At 40.5% G+C, this 20,443-nt stretch overlaps 1 protein-coding gene across 1 annotated transcript in view; it reads right to left on the bottom strand.

The window, feature by feature from the left end:
* Positions 1–6,139: 6,139 nt before the first annotated feature.
* Positions 6,140–20,443, bottom strand: part of DNER (delta/notch like EGF repeat containing) — a 175,377-nt gene continuing 161,073 nt past the window's right edge. Inside the window, exons 10-13 of the mRNA XM_075201649.1 lie at positions 19,928–20,041; positions 19,122–19,253; positions 16,387–16,633; positions 6,140–7,114 (exon numbers count right to left, since the gene is read on the bottom strand). Coding sequence (XP_075057750.1) covers positions 7,003–7,114; positions 16,387–16,633; positions 19,122–19,253; positions 19,928–20,041 — 605 coding nt within the window. The 3' untranslated portion in view covers positions 6,140–7,002. The remainder of the gene's footprint in view (positions 7,115–16,386; positions 16,634–19,121; positions 19,254–19,927; positions 20,042–20,443) is intronic.

The following is a 20,443-nucleotide window of genomic DNA, read 5'->3' as shown; positions in this document are numbered from 1 at the left end:
ATCAATTATACAATAGCAGTTGTAACATAACCTACAGGGAATACAATTATAGTATAAAAACGGTCTCCTTATATAAAATCCTTGGGAATCCGCTTCACCTTGATCATTTGTAGGCTCCTCTCCTGTTGCTGCCAGCACGACAATGATCCCACCTCACCGTCAACCCACTTTTGGTTGGACACAAATCCACAAGACCCGCAAGATTTGAGATTAAAGGAAGAATATAGCCGGTACCAGCATTCTTTTGATGTAGTATCCCATTTGTTGAATAGTCCAGCAGGAGCTATAAACCCCTAGCTAGTCCTGACAACCAGGCTCCAGAATCTCACCACTGTATCTCTGAGTCTTCTGGTCTCCGGGCACAGCCTTTCATACTGGCTCTGGTTCTTATGTTTTTGACTTCTGGGTACAGGGAGGGAGCAAAATCTGCTGGCTACCTGATTGGGAACCTTTATATCCTGGGGTTGGACAGAAATTGACAGCTGCTCATCTCACTCCTGGACCCCCTGCCACCTCTGGCTCCATAAAGTCTGGTGCAGGCTTGCACAGTGGTTCTCAACAAAGGAAACCTAATCACTATTGATTAACTTAGCTCTGGTAACCTCCCTGAATTAAACCTTGTATTATTTTGGAGAGATCCAGAGCTCCAGACTTAATATTACTTCCTGTGTGGTTAGCTGGCTCTCTGGTTCTTCCATGTATAGTCCCACTAAATGAAGCTGCAAAAGCCGCTACTTAGTGCATCTACGGAACAAGCTGAGCTTTGATCCAACAACCCAACATAACATGACCACTGGACTTAATCATACTACAATTTTATCACACTTAATACAGACATAGCACAGTAAAGTGAACTAATGTTCAAGTGATGCAAAGTATGGATATGGAATGCATGTGTGATTTTCATAGAATTAACTCACCTGACAAAAACACTTTCTGGAAATTATATTCACTTGTTGGCAACTAATATGTGTATTCTTTTCTTTGTTCTCTTATATCAGTTAAATAGCTTTAGACTGTGGTCAGTAAGCCCAAGGGGGATGGAACCAGTTTAAATACTTCAAGGTGCACAAATGGCCTCAGGAAGTCAGCTTAGCATATCATCTCTCAGACCAGACAGAGTCACCAAGTCCGTGTGTCACGGCAAGCAGGTAACTGAGGCCTATTTACTGGTATTTGCACTGCTAAACAAGAAGGCACGGAGTCTAAACGTGTCCCTGGTCTTCACCAGGGACCCCCGCAAGGTGGTTTGGAGTTAGCTGCAGAGTCATGCAGGTCGCGGCCTTCCTAGTTAGCCACCAGTGAAGTAGTAGATTAATAAGCAAGGTCAAGCAATCCGAGGTCAGGCCGTGCAGGCAGAGAGGTACAAAATGATCAGGCTCAAGCGTAGTCAGGAAACCAAAGGTCAATCCAGGAAATATGTAATGCCAGAAGGAGAACCAGGAGGGGAGGTCAGCGAAGCCTTGTCTGGAGCTGAAGATTCAGTCAGAATGCTAGGAAGTGCACAGGAACGCTGGAGCATAAGGGATCTTGATACCCTGGCACCAGAATGGTGCCAGAGTCTCCTTTAAATAGATAGAGCAGCATTCCCATTGGTGGCAGGGAATTAGCTGGCATAACAGCTGATGCTGACAGTCAGCGTCCTGTTGCCTAGCAACAAGGACCACCGCCCATGCGCCCACCAGCCAGAACCACGCTAGAGTTGTCAAAGGAGAAGGTGTCCATCCCTGGCACCGAGTGAATGTGCAGGGACGACCCCTGACACTGTGGATTTCTATCTAATAACACTGTGGATTTCTATCTAATAACCAATTTCCGTCCTGCCATGAATCTAGGATAACCATATAAATTAAGATTCTTGAAAAGACAGTGGGATATTTGTATTTACAGATGTTAGTTTTGTCAATCAGCAAGGTGATGTGGAATATAGGGCTTCCACCTAAAATAAAAGAGGAGTAAGCTTTCTTGGCATAGGAATAATCTCCTACTAATGACATCACATAAGAGGGGCTGTGGCAGAAGGATGTAGATCTTAAAAACCCTTGTAAATATATCCTGGGTGTCAGTCTTTTAGGGATCAATCTAATTTAAAGTTGTTCCACTTCTGCCTTTTCTCACGCCATGAAGAATATAAAATTCTACATAAGTGTTCTATATTCAGTACTTTGCATCGCTTTTTATCATAAGTATTATTGTATTTTTTATGTATGTCATTTGTTATATATTTTCATAATATCCTAAACCTTGTACCTCTTTATGTTAAATCTTTAATTTAATAAGTTTGTGATTGTTACTCTAAGGAATTCATAAGCCTTTTAAGACGTAATGCTTTATACTCTAGTGAATGCTAGATTATAATGTGTTAACCCTTTGAACATTAGTGCGTGAAGTGTTAACCCTTTAGCTAGCAGAAAGTGTGTACATTTGTGTAAAAGAGTTTCAGCGGTATATTTACTAAACTGCAGGTTTGAAAAAGTAGAGATGTTGCCTATAGCAACCAATTATATTCTGAATGTCATTTTCTAGAATGTACAAAACAAATGATAACTAGAATATGATTGGTTGCTATAGGCAACATCTGCACTTTTTCAAACCTGCAGTTTAGTAAATATATCCCTCAGTGTCTTGTTGACCTAATGTAATTGGTGGTGGCAGTATTCAAGTTGCGTATGTAGATGAAAGAACCGTTTTGTACTGGGATTCAGCTAGACCTGTACCCTGTGTAATAGGCAAATGCAAGATTTAGTGCTGGAACTCCGTCTAACTCCTTACAGTAATATCCAAGTCATGGATGAGATGAGCGGATCCCTGACAGTGGGAAATAGTAGAGTAGGTAGATATAGAAGAATAATACTTGAATGGTCATAAATAACACCCCGCTCAATTTCACTATAAATATAATTAAGATATCTTTTTTTCTGATATTGATCACAGTCATATTTATACTACTGCTGAATGAACAAAGTTAGGAAGAGTAGTTTGTTTTGTCATGGTGGTCACTGTGTACCCCTTTTATGTAATCCAACACAGGGTTCACCCACTGATTATACGATTAAATTCTAGTTCACAGGCTCCTCGGTATGACAGACCTTTTTGCTTTTCCCAAAGTACTCAGTATCACATTCAATAATTAAGTTTTGCAATGGAAGTGCTTGTGTGGACATTTCCTCTTCTGTACTGGCAGTCAGTAAGTTGCCTGTCTCCTTCTGATATCGTCCTCCTTATGTAGTCCCCTGAGCATGGCTACACATGGCTGTCAGGGCCAGATTGAGGTTTGTGGGGGCATGCCAATAAAATTGCCTGCAGTCAATTCAAGTCACGTCAGAGACACCCACCTTGACCTGCCACTTGGTACCAACCAGAGGGTGACTGATGATCTGACTGCTACCGCTCTGCTCTCCACACTTAAACCGCAAATACAGGTGTGTACATACTTGCAGCATGGTATGTAAAATTGGTATGTAAAAATTCATTAAGCCCAGTCTTTGTGGTACAACTTGAACAGAAAACGTCACCTCCTCTCTAGAGCAGGAAACAGTATTAGGCACAGTGTGCCTCTGCCTAGGGACAGCAGAGGCTGCATGGCAACTTCTTTGTTATGTCAAACAATTATTTCCTTCATCAGTATAGAAAAATGAAGAAAGGAGAAAAAGGAACTTGTATGAGGAGGGGATAATGCCATTATATTTTGCTTTGTGACATATCAGGCAAAGCTACAGTCTTGTGTACAAGTGGCGTGCCTAGTAGATGGGGCATAGGGCGCCAAGGTTTGTGCACATATTAATGCTCCATATAAATCTAGCTCTACTCCACCCCCAGTGATGTCATAGTCCCAAAGAACATATACAATCCTTTATTGTCTTGTTTATGGAGATAAGGGGTTGGCGATTAAAGAGAAGATCACCAGCAAGTCTAGTAAAGTATGTCCAAGGCCCCCACAAATCCTAAAGGCCAGTAACCTTACTGTACATAGATTCAATTAGAAAAGACATCTTGTGACCCTCAAAATTTAATGTAGAGACATTGTTACCATTTTAGGGCTTACGTTGTTTTATATTTACTTAAATAGCCTTAAATACATATAATACAAAAGTCCATTTATTAATATTTGTGTGACATAGGTATTTGATACTGACATCCTTATGCAGTCTCACCTTGTTGTGACTGAATAATACCATGACGTGGATGCCTGTCTAAGATGAGAACATTTGCTGCAGTCACAGGACAAATAAAATCTTCTGAAAAGCAAAATGTTTTAAAGTTGTGGGAAAGGAGGTTAACAAAACTGCTGTAACGTGCTCTTCTGCTTACATGAAAGATTATTTATTGATGATTGTGACTTAGAAGGCAGGGTGGACCCCAGAAATGTGGCAGTGTGAAATGATCAACTTCTGAACTAAGTTTTTTTTGAGTGAACAAAGCTACAAATGGTTTCCAAGGTAACCTAGATGGTATAGTTCACTCTCCCCAACAACATACTTTCTTAGAACCAGTTCCACGTTAAGTGCATGAAGTAACTGAATTTTCCTAAGTCAGTGGTGTGCTACTTATTCCTCCTCCTTTCACACAGGTTTTCTTCACACAGGCCTTTTAAAGTCGCATCCAGTAATTAAGTTGCCTAAAAAGTGGAAACAATGCTGATTTTTATATTCCTATCAAGCATTTATTTTATACTGTAGATTGTGTGCATTATTTAATACTTAGATATATGAAGTTTTGGATATTAAATTATTTTTAGTGTTTAATTTAAAATTTCAATTGCTAAAAAAATAGTCAATCCCACATTCCTTAATGTATTTAATTGGGCTCATTTCCCTGATTTTACAGTCCCATTAACTGTATTTTATACTACAAACTGTACTGTTACTGTGCTGTAGGCTTATTACCAGAAGTTCTCAGTACAGTAATTCAAGATTTAATCATTTAAGAATGACAATATAGTGTACACAGGGCTGTACAAGCTGCTCAGTATTACCTATTAACCTTTATTTGTTTAGCACCAATCTATTATGCAGCACTTTACAGAGATCATTCATCTCAGTCCCTGTCCCAACAGAGCTTACAGTTTAATGGGCATATTTTCAGAGCAAAAAGCCCTTTTGCTATAGGGTGACTTCCGCCTTGCCCAATATAACAAAGGGCTACTAAGGGCAATAGCACTGCTGTGACTGGCGGTACCCCCTTATACCATCTGCCTTTGCATGGGGAAGTATATTTCATAATAATAATCTAATAATATACTAGTTGCTTATTTTTCACCTGAAAGTACAATAATTTGCTAATCACATTATTATCAATGAGGAATCTGATTTTTTGTGTTTAACAAAATGATTTAAGCACTCAATGAATTGTGGTGACTATCACTATACAATATGTAGCTAAATTTTGCATACTACCAAGAAGTGAACTATTGTTCATATTTTATTATTGAATTAGTATTCAAAATGTCTCAGATATAAGACTTTCCTTAACAAGTTCAAAAAACACTAAATAAATGTATTTAAATTTCATAGGAGATGTAGAATTTTCCTTTTAGCTGTAGATAATTGAACATTTTGACACAGGAAGACATTTAATAAAACTTTTTCGTTCCATTTGCCCACATACTGTACAATACCACGGTGGCTTCCGTTCTCCAAACCACTGAAATTCTGTTAGACCACAACTTTCTCAAACCAGAGAAAAGTTATATATAGTTTTATAAATTGCTGTGCTGAAGGGTATAGATAAGCTGCAGATTGCTAAACCCTATTGTATACTATACATGTCAACTTTCAAAACTTCTCATCTGGGAGATCCTGGGGGAGAAGTCATGTGACCGGGGGTAGGAGGGGGTGTGGTGATCCGCATAGCCCCACCCCCACAACAAAATGCCGAAATTCCTGGAACTGAATAGTGGGGTCTAGGCTTAATGACACGATTAAGCCCCACCCCCGCCATTCAATGCCATGAATTTTGGCAAACCTGGGAGATTTGCCTACTCTTACGGGAGTCCGGGAGGACTCCCTGAAGTTCGGGAGCCTCCCGGGAATTCCGGGAGAGTAGGCAAGTATGTTGTATACTATTAATTTTGTTGCTGTTTTTTTAAATGTGTATGTTTTAAGTTAGTTTACACACAAGAAAGATTCACATACAAAAGTATTTTCGTAACATTTATTCCGAATATTTGAAGTTTCCAAGAACAAAGCTGAAAAAGTCTCTAGTAAAGAAAGAAAATGCCTATCGCATATGAAGAATTATACAGCACAATGCAATTCACGAGCTAAGAAGCAGATTCTTTCTGAAGTCAGCAGTGCCTAGTCCAAGAAGCCTTACTCACAATATAGAAAAACCTCGCCGTGTTTGACAAACAAAAAAAAATTGCTCGGCCTAGTTCTAATCTGCTTCTTATCATTTGTATAGGAGCTGGTTTTTACAAACACAACAGGAGTATGGATCGGGACATCCACTCTAGAGCAGTTTCTATAAAACAGTGCAGGGTTATTGCTAGAGAACCATGCAGAAAACAAAAAGGCAAAAACATAATAAAAACAAAGAACAAATCTAGTAAATTCTTGTTAGAAAGATTGAACCACTGGGTTTTGATTACTTTGTTTCACAACACAAACATTGTAGACTCTCAATATGCTTATCAACGGATAAATTATGCGTTATATACGTCTCCTAACTCTACAGGTAATGCCTGCATACTGTTCAGACTGTAACATTGATAACAGAAAAAGAGATTTTGCCAAGAATTCTATGATTAATTTCCAATAGGTTTAACCTGTTTATTGCCAGAGGAGTCCGAAGGCCACTCTTGCAGAAAACGGGTTTATTTCACAGCTGTGTAGAACTGTGCCCCAAATAACGCATGGAATGGATGATTCTCGCAACAGAGAAACAGGTGTTAAATTCATTTTTTTCATTTTCTTAAAAATAATTAGTCAGTTTAGTAATTCATCATTTAAAAGAGGATTGCACGCCTCTCCTGAAAGCTACGCAACAAGAGCAGAGGGCAGACTACAAATCCTTTGTTTTAATTAGCGTCACAAGAGGTTTGTCATCAGGGCTGTAGTCTTCGTATGTTACCGGTGTTGCATCGTACATGGCAGGTCGAGACTTTTTCCCAAACCTGAGAGTGAAAGAAAATGTCAAATAAATTAATAAGCAGAGTACATTAGTATCATTCAATTACAAGTAGAGCAACAGCAGACTAGTTACACAGCAGAGCAGGGACTTTCATGACACCACTCAGCAAACTGCAGATGGACAGCATTAGTGGTTCTGCATCTGGTATTAGGCAAGAATGGGTTAATTCCCCCATTCCGTGCAAAAGATTAGAGATGACAAACTTACAAATTAAACCTACCTTATGTAATTCCCCCATTCTTTTTCCTCTCCCTCCCCTGGAAGGACAAAGTTGTTGTTTTTTTATAATCCCCATTCCCGATTTTAGACTATTAGGAGCATCTTCCCATTTCACTACTGATTTATGCATTGCCAAAGGAGGATGTAAGTTTCTGGAAACTCACCCCCCAAAAATGTATGTTGCACATTCCCAGAGTCGGTAGGAAGACCATGGCAACACGGTGGCTCAGTGGTTAGCACTTCTGATTCTCAGCACTGGGGTCATGAGTTCTATTCCCAACCATGGCCTTATCTGTGAGTAGTTTGTATGTTCTCCCCGTGTTTGCGTGGGTTTCCTCCGGGTGTTCTGGTTTCCTCCCACATTCCAAAAACATACTAGTAGGTTAATTGGCTGCTATCAAATTGACCCTAGTCTGTGTTTCTGTCTGTGTGTATGTATGTTAGGGTATTTAGACTGTAAGCTCCAATGGGGCAGGGACTGATGTGAGTGAGTTCTCTGTACAGCGCTGTGGAATTAGTGGCGCTATATAAATAAATGATGATGATGATGTTAGCACTAAATGACTGAGTCACCTTTAAAGATCCAATGGAAGGACGCAAGGGACACTGTTGTAGAGCATACATGGTGCACTGGTATTGTGCAGATAAGCCACAGTTATAGCAGGTATTGCTCAGGCAAACAGACTATGATTGAGATACATAAAAAAGTTTCTGTGGAAAGGTAAAGTGTCATTAGGCAGCTGCGAGAATTTACCTAGTGACTTTGTTGCAGAAGAATCACAGTGCTCACTGAAATGTTACTGATACATCCATGTATGTGACTGATCCATCCTTGTATTACATCAATGAAAATGAACTACTGATAGGTTGCTATGAGGTTCTGCACATATGCATACAAGTCAATCTCTGCTAGTATTTGCCTGTTACCTTATAAAGGAAAGGAGTGCATTTCTTTCTCAGCAGTGACCCAGAAGGAAAACTTAAAATCTAAATACTGATTATTTGATATTCAAAACAGTAAAGCAATACCTCATCCAGGACAAGCTGTATAGGCGATCAGAAAGCTTCCTATTGTGACCCAGAGATGTCAATGACAACCTCTTTTGAAAATAAATAAATTCAACAATTCAAGGTTGAAAGTAAACTAAAGGTGATTAAAGGAATCCTTCAACTTTCATCTTTAATTATTTCTTCAAGAGCTACCGATGCACTAGTGAAAGTGATTTCAAATTTAGAAACTGACCAGAACTAGTTCAATAAATGGAATTCCTTCATGTCTAAACCCATAGATGCAGCACCACACAACCATTTCTGATCTTCTGTTAGATCAGCAGGAGAATTAGCTGGCACAATGTGTTGTAGAGAAACCAATGATTACTGGGAGCCATATTTACAATTTAGAGAAAGGCTAGCACAGCAGATGCTGTCAAGTGGGCTAAGTACATGCTCAGCTTGTAAGTTTCACTTCTTGAAGTAGACATCTGTAAATTGTGACAATGAAGTACAGATTATTTATCATTACAGCCTATGGAGTGGATACTACAATAATGATGCCAGTTCAGATTGGGGAGCTCACATGGAGCATTTTGTAACCCAAGGCACTTGGTGCCAGTCGTGTGGGTCTCATTATTCAGCCCCAGTCCTCACAACAGGACAACTATTCCTTCTAGCCTTTCAAGAACAGATAAGAAGAAATTTGTGAAGATTCAACCCAACAATTGATAGGTCTTATCTATACAAACAGGTAGAAACTCACAGTACAGCTTATTTTTTGAACTTGACAGGAGTAACCTCCTGTGGGTGATGACATCTTCTGGACTTCTCATCATTGCATATATCAGCATGCTCAGCTATAACAGCATATTATCTCAGTCAGGGGGTGGTCTGTGGATCTGAATGGCTTCATCTTTTGTTGCAAAATGAGTCAATCCTCAAATAGAGGTTATGGCAATTCAAGCCAATTCAAAGTTACCACTATGCCACTATATTTTCTGCTCCAAGTAAGAAGCATGTGGATGCTCTCAAGACTACATGGATGCTTCCTCTTTCTGATATATGTCCTTCCTTTCTTATCATTCCAAGGGTTCTACAGAATATGAAGGATGACAAAACAGAGCCCAGGTTCCTACATTTAATGTACATGATGGTAGTCCCTAAAGACATAATTCCCCCATCTATTGACTTAGGGTCCTATGAACCTGCCAAATGTAATCAAGTGGTCATTGACACCCTGGGTTTTGAAAGGCAACTGATAAAAGATAAAGGATTATCACAAAAAGTTATTGATATGTAGCAGAAATTTTTCAGAGTCACTGATAAGTTCCCATGCACATACCAGAGTGATCTCCATTTGCCGAATTCCCTGGAGTGTTCTACTCATGCTTTTCATGTTTTGACCTTTGGCTTCCCTGACCTTTTCCTGGTTTCTGGATCTGACTTATAATTTATAACCTTGTGCTGGCTGCATTGACTCTGTCTGCTATCTCACTTAGTGGTTGTAACACCGGCCCTGATCTACAACCTCCTTTATATTCTTTCTTGTCTGCTCTCTGTTACATCTTTATGGACTTTAAACTCTTGTGCTGCTCTTCCTCACCTTCAGTCACTTTAGAGTAGGGACAGATGTAAGGGAGCTACCTCCTGGTATTGGGCTCCTGCAAGTATGTGAGAGTGGTGCTTTGTAAAATATATTAGTACAGCCACTGGCTGAAGTAATTATTGAATTTATACAACCTGGAATCAACAAGAATCTAAGCCTCAGTATATTTATCCAGGATATTTTCTTTTAAATAAAGGAGCAGCAGGGGAGGGCTGGCATATTTTAGCCTGGGGGGCAAGACTTGACTCAGCAGCCTATTAGGGACTTGTAAAAAAATAAGGTGGCCCAGTGACCCAGCCCAAGGTAGCCCACTATGGGACCAGCCCGGGGGGCAGATGTCCCCCTGCCCAGTTTGCCCCTGAGGAGCAGCTTTCTCTGGTACAGAACTTTGTTCAAATGGTAAAGTGGTAAAGGCCCTCTCCTGCACTTGTCCCACAATACTTTGAGTGTTAACAGAATGCAATCTGAAATACCTCAATTTGGTCATTTGAAAGACCTCATCTTAAAACCCACCTTTCTTCTATCCTTTATATCTGCTAGCAGCAACAAAGAGGTTCAAACACTGGGAGCATATTTGCCATATATGATATTCCATCAGGATGATTGGTTCTTACCAATGTAGACTCCTTTGAGAGCAGTGCTACACAGCATAGGTGAAACCATTTTAGAGAAAGATTCTTTCCTTCTTGCCCACTAAATGCTGTTCTTAGCAACAGTTCTTAGTATGAAGATTATGGGCCTTTAATCATAGAAGAGATCATAGAGCAGGCTTAGGCATTTCTGTGGAGTGTTAGGAGAATTCTAATATATTCCAACATTCCAATTGGAAAATTGGAATATATTAGAATACCTCCTACAGTCAAAACTTTTGTGGGACAGTCTCAATTTTCAGGGTTAAAAAAAGTTGGCACTGCCCTAACTTTTCTATTCCTCGTGATCACAGGAGATGGATACAAGTATATTATCTAGGCTGCTATGAACTCTGCAGAGAACTTATCACATCAGTTGGAGATACCTACCTATACAAAACAAAGGAAAAAGAGTAAAACGATTCAGGCAAAAAAGGGATAATGCTATATCTAAATATAAAAAACTGTTTCATAGGCAGTAGACTGCAAGCAGCTGTTTAGTGAGAGGCACCGCTATTTCCCCTTCAACACAAATCACACTACCGATAAATCAGTCTATTTCAACTGCTTAATCTATAACTATAAAAATTAAATCAATATATGGCAGAATTTAAATGCTTATATAATTGGCTGAATGATAAACACAGTTTTATTAGAAAAGAAATAATCTAACCATAAAATGCTTTGGAACAATAAAATTCCCCTATAAGATATAAACTTCTACATAAGTATATATCAGACAAATCACATATAGAGACGGTTCCCTTTTAGAAACAATTCCCTTTCTGGGTTAAGACACCGCTATGATGTGGATAAGGCATATCTATGAATTCATGTTAGAACTGCAAGTCCCATGAGATATATACAATTTAAATTATAATAGAGAACGATCACGTTAATGTAGGACAGTTATATTGAATGAATATATAGTTGTATTTGTAAAATGTTAGAGGTTTAATATGCTTTTCTGTCAATATTAGCTTCTTTGAATCCATGGGGCTGCTCAATCAACAAGAGGAGAATCCTCTTATCGAGAAACGATGATGATTTGAGACTGGATGACCTCCTCAGGTACTTTATCATTATGAATTAGGAACACTTACCAGCAAGTCCACAGCAAAATTTTATGAGATTTAGGGCTAGATTTACTAAGCTGCGGGTTTGCAAAAGTGGGGATGTTGCCTATAGCAACCAATCAGATTCTAGCTATCATTTTGTAGAAAGTACTAAATAAATGAAAGATAGAATCTGATTGGTTGCTATAGGCAACATCCCCACTTTTTCAAACCCGCAGCTTAGTAAATCTAGCCCATAGAGTCCATACTCATTATGCATGGATAAAGACTATAAAATTATATCTGATTTGTCATTTTGTATTATTATATCCCTATTGTATTTTAGTTAATGTTTAAATTAAGCAGTGTGGCTTTATTCTGATCTTTAATTAGATTAGATAACATGCAGCATGTAAGAGTTATTTTGCAGCATGTGAACATATGCTACACGTTCAGCCATTGGAGAGATGGACACAGTAAGTGGTGCGGGTATCTTTCATTACAAGTGTGATTGTAGTAACTTATTATTTCTCGCTCTATAAGTCTTTAGGTCTGAAGTAATTCAGCAGCTTGTGAATATTATCCAATAAATGCCAAGAAGAAGATTTTACATTTCTCATTCACCCCCCCTAAGTCCCTCTGTTTACTCATGGTATGAGCTGACTCATTACAGCATATTATCATGCTAGACATCCCTTTAAGGTGTATTGTTCCTGCAGTGGTAGACGATCAAGGTTGTAAGCAGTTCTCCTGCAGTGATATTGCCATATTTTTATATTTATTATAAGTATTATAAAGACTAATAAGCTTCCTTATGGACCATTCCATGGACCAGTTGGTCACATATGAATCAGATCGAATTACTAATGCTGCCCTCTGATTCCGGGAGATACATTAACTCTTATAGTTCCCTAAAGGTAAAGCCCTGCGGTTGGATGGTATACCCATTGAACTGTATAAAAAGCATAGACCATTTTTTGTCCCCAAACTTCTTAAGATCTTTGACCAGTTGATGGATAATGGGGTACCATGTGGTATTTCGGAATAGGACCTAATTTTACTCAATGGGGGAGACTACTGTACTCTGCCCACGCAGCAAGGGTGTGTGTATGTCTCCAGTCCCTTTGGGCTTGGGAAGAGGATGTGACAAGGCTGCCCTCTGTCCCCCAAGCTGATACCATCACCTTCTATGTGAATGATTAGCTGCTATTCTTGGAGGATGTGCAGGAATCTCTCCATTATATTCTGCAGGTGGTTGAGCTCTTTGGCCGGTTCATAGACCTTCAATTCTAATATATTTCCAATACAACCAAGTCTACCACAAGACGGTGGAAGTCAACACAGTGGACAGAAAAGCTAAAATATCTGGGGTATATGGGTAACCAGAAATATGTCTGGCTATGCTTCCCTCATTACACATGCAGTGATTGAGTATCTAAAATGATAGTTGCCTACTCTCCTGGAATGTCTGGGAGTTCTCCTGGACTCCCGGGAGAGCAGGCAATTCTCCCTGATCCTGGCCGGCTGTGTAAACTAAATGAAGGGGGTGATATCATGGACCCAGCATAGTGGCCACACCCCCTGTGTTTATTGGTTCAGAGTAGTGATGTCCGTTTTGGGGGCCGGGATAATTATGCAATTCTTCGAGCCCCGCCCCCACACACCCACCTGCACCCATATTGGCAAGTATGTCTAAAATCCATAATACATGTTAGGAAAAAAAAACACCTTACAATGAGTGGGAGAGTTAATTTAATTAAAATCAATGTCCAACCCAAATTTCAATATACACTACATTGCCCCAACATATATACTCAGGAATGTTTTGCGCTAAAACAGATCTCCTCTCTGATCTGGCCAGAAAAAGGGTTAGATTAAAACTCCCAAATCTGAAGCTATATTACTTAGCTACACAACTGGAGCATCTGAAGGAGTGGATGGAGGGATTTTCTGCTAAAGCTATTGCAGGCCATTTCACTACTTATTAGACAGACTATGTATCTACAGTATGGAATGCAGTGCATGATATTAAAGGGTGGGAAGGTGTTGACCCAGAAGTTCCCATCTGGAGTAATGGGAGACTTTACAATTGGTCAAATTTTTATTTGAAATAGTGACAGGATTTCAACAATCGGTGACCTTCATTGCTTTATTATTTTATGATCACCTGAAATCCTTTGTATAACTATGTGATAAATTTGGGCTTCTATGAAACATATATTTGATCATTATTGGCTGTTGTGGCTTGTCCCTTCCCTCTTCAACCCCTGTTTGTTTCCCCTTAAAGTACAATTCCCTGTTGTCATAAATGCTTACAAACAAATCTGAGCCTTCTTCAATGTTTATTCTCTCTCTTATTGTCTTATGTCTTTTATTAATAACATATATTGTTTGGTAGGTATTATAAATGTTGACTTGTCAAAATCAATTAAATATATAAAATTATATTCTATCATTATTTGCTGTTGTGGCTTGCCTGGGGGGCACAGCTTGGAAGGCTGTTGTGGCTTGCCCAGGGGGCACAGCTTGGAAGGCTGTTGTGGCTTGCCCGGGGGGCACAGCTTGGAAGGCTGTTGTGGCTTGCCCGGGGGGCACAGCTTGGAAGGCTGTTGTGGCTTGCCCGGGGGGCACAGCTTGGAAGGCTGTTGTGGCTTGCCCGGGGGGCACAGCTTGGAAGGCTGTTGTGGCTTGCCCGGGGGGCACAGCTTGTAAGGCTGTTGTGGCTTGCCCAGGGGGCACAGCTTGGAAGGCTGTTGTGGCTTGCCCGGGGGGCACAGCTTGGAAGGCTGTTGTGGCTTGCCCGGGGGGCACAGCTTGGAAGGCTGTTGTGGCTTGCCCGGGGGGCACAGCTTGGAAGGCTGTTGTGGCTTGCCCAGGGGGCACAGCTTGGAAGGAAGTCTCCTAAGCTTAATAATGCTCCAATGAAAAAACCCTCTAAAGTGGGGACCACAGAAATTAATATCAATCCTATATGTTCACTTACTGCTTCAGGGATCACTTGAGAGCATTGATGTTTTATGGCAGAAATAGAGGAACAGCCTTGGTCCATTGTTAGATGGTGAGTTGGATTAAATATAAGCTAAAAGGACTACCATGTGTATTAAATTACAGGTAATATAGTTCAACATTCTACATATTACATAAACTGTATTTATTTTTGGGGAGTCAATCTGATATTGAATTGTGTCCGATTTTCTGCTTCTCCCAGCAACAGAAACTTGATCATACGTGAGATTTATCAATTCTGTGTTTATCATTTTTATTTTACATGAAACCACTGCATTCCTTTGTATGTCATTTTGATTAATTGTTTTATATGAAGCATTGTGGATGTATTTTCTATATTAAATTACACTTCATAAGTTCAGGTTTCTGAGTTCTTATATATTCACACAACAGTTTGGTCAAAACGTTACATAACTGAAACAGTGAGAACATTGTGGTTTATGGTAACTCTGATTAAAGTCAATGATGATAGATTAGTTTTAAGGGAGAATCAAAGGCTTCCTGAATAAGAGTATCAGGTCTTCACAAGAAACCTTGATGGTGGCATAATTGGTAAGGCAAAGCTATTGTATGGCATAGATAGGGAAGGTTTTAGTAATTTTAAACAGACCAGGGGCTAGATTTACTAAACTGCGGGTTTGAAAAAGTGGAGATGTTGCCTATAGCAACCAATCAGATTCTAGCTGTCATTTTGTAGAATGCACTAAATAAATGACAGCTAGAATCTGATTGGTTGCTATAGGCAACATCTCCACTTTTCCAAACCCTCAGTTTAGTAAATATACCCCCAAGCATTTTATTTGATTAACCTTTTGTCACATACACGGCATGCAGGCTTAGGTGAGTGCTGGTCGTGACAAATTGGTGGCAGCAGTGGGACACCTCTCAGACTGAAAAAAATTGGGAGAAGCACTGTCTCAGCTTGTCCCAAATGTTGATGTGAGGTGGGTTAATTTTGACACCTGCTCTGGGCGTGCTCGAGGGTGCAAAGCATTTGGTATGCCATTATGGAGTGTCCAGGGAACTGGCGTGATTGCTTCTCTGTTTACCCCCAGGGTATGCCTATTTTGATTGTTGCTAAATAGCTGCTTAGAAAGACCTATGTTCCAATATGTAACTCATTTGTTCTCGCTGGTGCAGATAGCCCCAGCCTTCACAGATCTGTGGCCCTGGTTAATTGTACTATGGGGCATGAACACTTTATCTACAGCAACAGAAATTATTTACAAAAGTATGAGCAGATGTGGACGAAATAGGCAAAGTCTCATTATGCCAGAGTCAGTAGAAGGGGAAGATGAGCGATTGCCTTTCTGAGCGCCTACTCCTTGTATCTCTGAGTGCATGCATTTGTGAACTAGTTACACTTTTACAATGGGAAAAGTACATATTCTATTGAAGTGTGAGAAACTGAAGATGATGTACTTTACCCAATGTAATATTGTGCAATATTTGATTATGGACAAAGCATAAAAGAAAAGTGACTGTTGCTGCTGGGACATTGACTGCCTTTTGCCAACAATGTGTACTCACTGCTGAATACTGAATGCCAAATGTGACACCTGGTGATCTTTTCTCTTTTATGTACTCGGAAAATATTTATTTTTTTATGATCTGAATAATGGCAGTCTTTTTGTATTGTATTGTGTCTTTGGATTTTAGTTGTTTATATGTTTCTATGCACTATAAACTGAAATATTGTAATAAAAAAACAAAGCATACATCCCTGTCAGACACTATTCCTACTCACCGTGCGTGCCGTATTGACGCGATGGCACTACTGAACTCGCTATCAATGCTCCTGCAGTTGTAGAATTCCTCATAGGCAGGTCGAGAAGATCCTTGATACTCGATACGACTGATTCTGCAGATCCCCACAATGAGTATGATTAGCATAAGTACAAAGGCCACGCACAGGGCTCCTATTATGATGTAGAGTGAATGGCGTGGCATGTTTGTCAGACTCTCTGCCATGTGGCCAGCTTTCCACTGCAAGTCTGCACTCAGAAAGGAACAGAGAAACAGTCTCAGTATATCATGTGCATGGCTTTCTGATGTTCTGCATTTATACTAAGTGTCTCCCTATTGGTTATAGTCGATAACACTTTATACACACTTAATATACTGTTTATTCTAGAATTAAAATATTGTGTTGAGATGTAATAATGATGACACAGAATGAGCTGACCACCGTCAGGAAGCTGATAAGAGCGCCCCGTTGCCTAGCAACGGAGATATGAGGAGTGCGCATGAGCCGGTGCCCACCGGGCAGTGATCCAGATGCGTCCTGTTGATATGCAATGGGACGCTATTGTCCAGGACAGGAAGGCACCCGTCAAAGGCACTTCCTGTATGTGCGGAGAAGGCACCTGACAGTACCACCCCTATCTCCGGGAAGGGAAATCCTTGGAAGGAAATGTCTTCAAGAATGCAGACAGAAGACAAGGAGCGTGGAGATTCTCTTCATTTACCCAAGACCTCTCTTCGGGTCCAAACCCTTTCCAGTGGACCAGATACTAGGGGTGCCCACGAAGGCGACGGACATCCAAGATGTGGCTAATCCCGTACTCATCGCCGTCCGTAGATGGAATGGGGGACGGCTGGGAGGGAATGCATGTAAATTTGTTAAGTACAATAGGTTTCAACAGGGAAATGTGGAAGGTATTGTGAACCTTAAGAGAGGAGGGGAGAAGAAGTCTATAAGTAACCGGATTGATGACTTGGGTTACAGGAAAGGAATCAGTGAATTGTGGAGCCCGCTTCATAGATGGTACCAGCAGTCTGAAGTTCCGAGTAGAGAGCCATACCTTGTCACCAGGACGGAGCACAGGAACCAATTTTGGATGGAGATCCGCAGAATGTTTATACTGCTGAGAAGACTTCAACAAATTTTCTCTGGCAGAAATCCAGATATGAGCAAAATCTGTGGCAGCCTGAGAGGAGGATAAATCTGGCAATATAGGATGAGATCCAAAAACTGTATAAAAAGGAGAATAACCAGAAGTACTGTAAACATGATAATTATGATTAAACTCAGCCCAAGGAACTAGGTTGCTCCATTTCGATTGGTTGTTAGAAGAGAAACAATAGAGAAATACCTCCAAGTCCTGATTTATCCGTTCGGAGGATGATAGCCTGATGAAAACTTAAAATTGACTCCCAAATCTTTACAAAAAGCTCTCCAGAAGCAGGATACAAATTGGACTCAGCGATCAGATATTATTTCTTGTGGACATCTGTGGAGGCAAAAGATTTCTTTAATAAACACTTGTGCCAACTTAGAAGTGGAAGGGAGCTCATTTAATGGGACAAAATGAGCCATTTTAGAGAACCTATCCACGACTACCCAAATCGTGTTAAAACCATTGCTGAGAGGAAGGTCGGAGATGAAATCCATAGAGAGGCTAACCCATGGTCGTTCAGGAATGAGTAGAGGTGAAAGCAAAGCAGCAGGAGGATGTCTGGGACACTTACTTTGTGCACAAACTACACAGGCAGCAACAAATTCACAGGTGTCGAAGCGTAGAGATGGCCAGCAATTACGCCAGGATAATAAGGCAAAGGTCTTCTTAAACAAAACATGGCCTGAAAATTTAGAGGAGTAAGCCCAACAAAGCACCTTCGGGCGAAGATGTGGGTCAAGGTAAGAACAACCCGCAGGAGGAGTCCTAGGAGATGATCTAGTGATGGCAATAATGCTGGAAGGTTCAAGTATTCGTCAAGATTCGGATACAGGAAGCAGATCAGATTCATCAAAGCACCAAGACAAGGCATTCGCTCGACATTTTTGGGCAACAGAAAGTAAGTAAGTCTAAGATTAAAGCGACTAAAGAAGGAAGACCAACGAGCTTGACGGGAGTTCAAACAGCGGATCACGTAGGTAAATAAGGTTTTTGTGGTCGGTAAATACAGTGACCGGGTGGATAGCTCCCTCCAGAAGATGACGCCACTCTTCTAAGGCGGATTTGATAGCGAGTTATCCCTGATTTTCAGGTAGCGAAAGAAGGTAAATCCTTCCCTTAGGGATAGGTTTATCAGGTAACAAATCAATTGGGCAATTCCAAGGACCTTTAAATAGATAGAGAGGTTCCCTCATTGGTGGAAGGGAGATCGGCGGTCAGAATCAGCTGGCCGCCGACAGGAAGCCGATAAAAGCGTCAACAGGGACGTGAGGAGGGCACATGCGCCGGGGCTCGCCGGGGAGTGATCCAGACACGTCCCGTTGGTAGGCAACAGGACGCAATTGTCCAGGACAGGGAGACGCCTGTCCCCAGCATTTCCTGTATGTGCGGGGACGGCACCTGACAATGTGCCAAAATCTGGCCAGTATGCTGAGAACGGGGGCGATATTGGTACATGCGTGGCCAACTTAAGGTGGTTAAACAGCTACAATCTTACCAATACTTTGTTAGCTAAATGACAGTCTTGTGCCACTTTGGTGTGGACAATTTAATGATATTTAGGTCTACAAAACATCATACTTACGGATCTCACAGTTGGCTCCAACCCATCCATGAGGACAGTGACAGATGTAGCCGTTGGGTTGGTCGACACAGGTACCAGCGTGGTGGCATGGGCTACTGTCACACTCATTTATATCAATCTCACACTCCTCCCCTGTAAATAACATGTCACATATCACACTGCATGGTAAACATTAGAGACATACATGTGATGTCAGCATGTGTATTTCAGGCATGCATCAAACATCTATGTTCATTATCACAAAGGAGTAAGTAGTAAGTAATAATCTGTCTGCGAGTAGCCTATTTACTATTGTCACCCCCATTGAGATGATGAGTATGATTCTTTATCGTCTTTTACTGGCAAAGTAAGGGTGAAATCACAGCTTTGCCTGGCCGGTCTCTACAGTTGCGTACATACGTGAGCCGCTCGCTCATGCACAGTGGAACTGAAAGCACAGATTAGGACTTTCAGTTGCACTAATTATGGGGAAAAAAATAAATAAAGATTAAAAACTGTTTTTGTGTATTTTAAGAAATAAACAAATATTTGAAAACATTATAGTATAAAAATACATTCTTCAATGAATAATACATTTTTTAATGTTTTTGTTCTTTTATAGTCATCCTGGGATGGTGTTCACAGAACACGGCATTGCAACAGTATAAATACCGTCATGATACTTATTAAAAATGTTTCCCTTTGCAAGGGAGAGCCTTCGCTGGCAAAAGCAGGTGACACATACCCCCAGCGGCATTATCGCCCTTCCATAAATAGACCCCTAAATCTTTCTCTAAGTTTACCTGCATATTTCCAGACTTACTCACCCATAAACCCAGAGGCACATACACAGGTAGCGTTGAGTCCTTCACTGTCACAAGTCCCTCCATTCTGACAGCTCACATTGACACATGGGTCCTTGTACAGCTCACAATGACGGCCTGGAAACACAGCAAATAAGGGACAATAGGACATATTAATTTATTAGCGTACAGGTGATTTTCAGCGGCCTGGTGCAAATTTACTACTCTCAACTGGATAGCAGCCCAAAGCAGTGGATATAGCACACCCCAACATGTGGTATCTTGTAAATAAGAGTATGTAATGGCGTTGGACATCACAGGACAGCCTATACTATAATAAAAGAAAACATAATGAAATAGGGTCTGAGGGCGCTTCACATGTCTCAGGGTCTTGGATCTGTTAGCTGTCATATCCAACACACATCTGGTAGTTAGGTCACTGTACTGGCCTAAAAATTAAAAATGCATAAAGTTAAAGGATATGTCCACCCCAAAAATAATTAATAATATTAGACACCCCCTCCTGACAGATGAGATCCT

The sequence above is a fragment of the Mixophyes fleayi genome, chromosome 3 (genome assembly GCF_038048845.1).
Source record: "Mixophyes fleayi isolate aMixFle1 chromosome 3, aMixFle1.hap1, whole genome shotgun sequence".
NCBI lineage: Eukaryota > Metazoa > Chordata > Amphibia > Anura > Limnodynastidae > Mixophyes > Mixophyes fleayi.
This window is presented reverse-complemented; position numbering and strand designations above follow the sequence as displayed.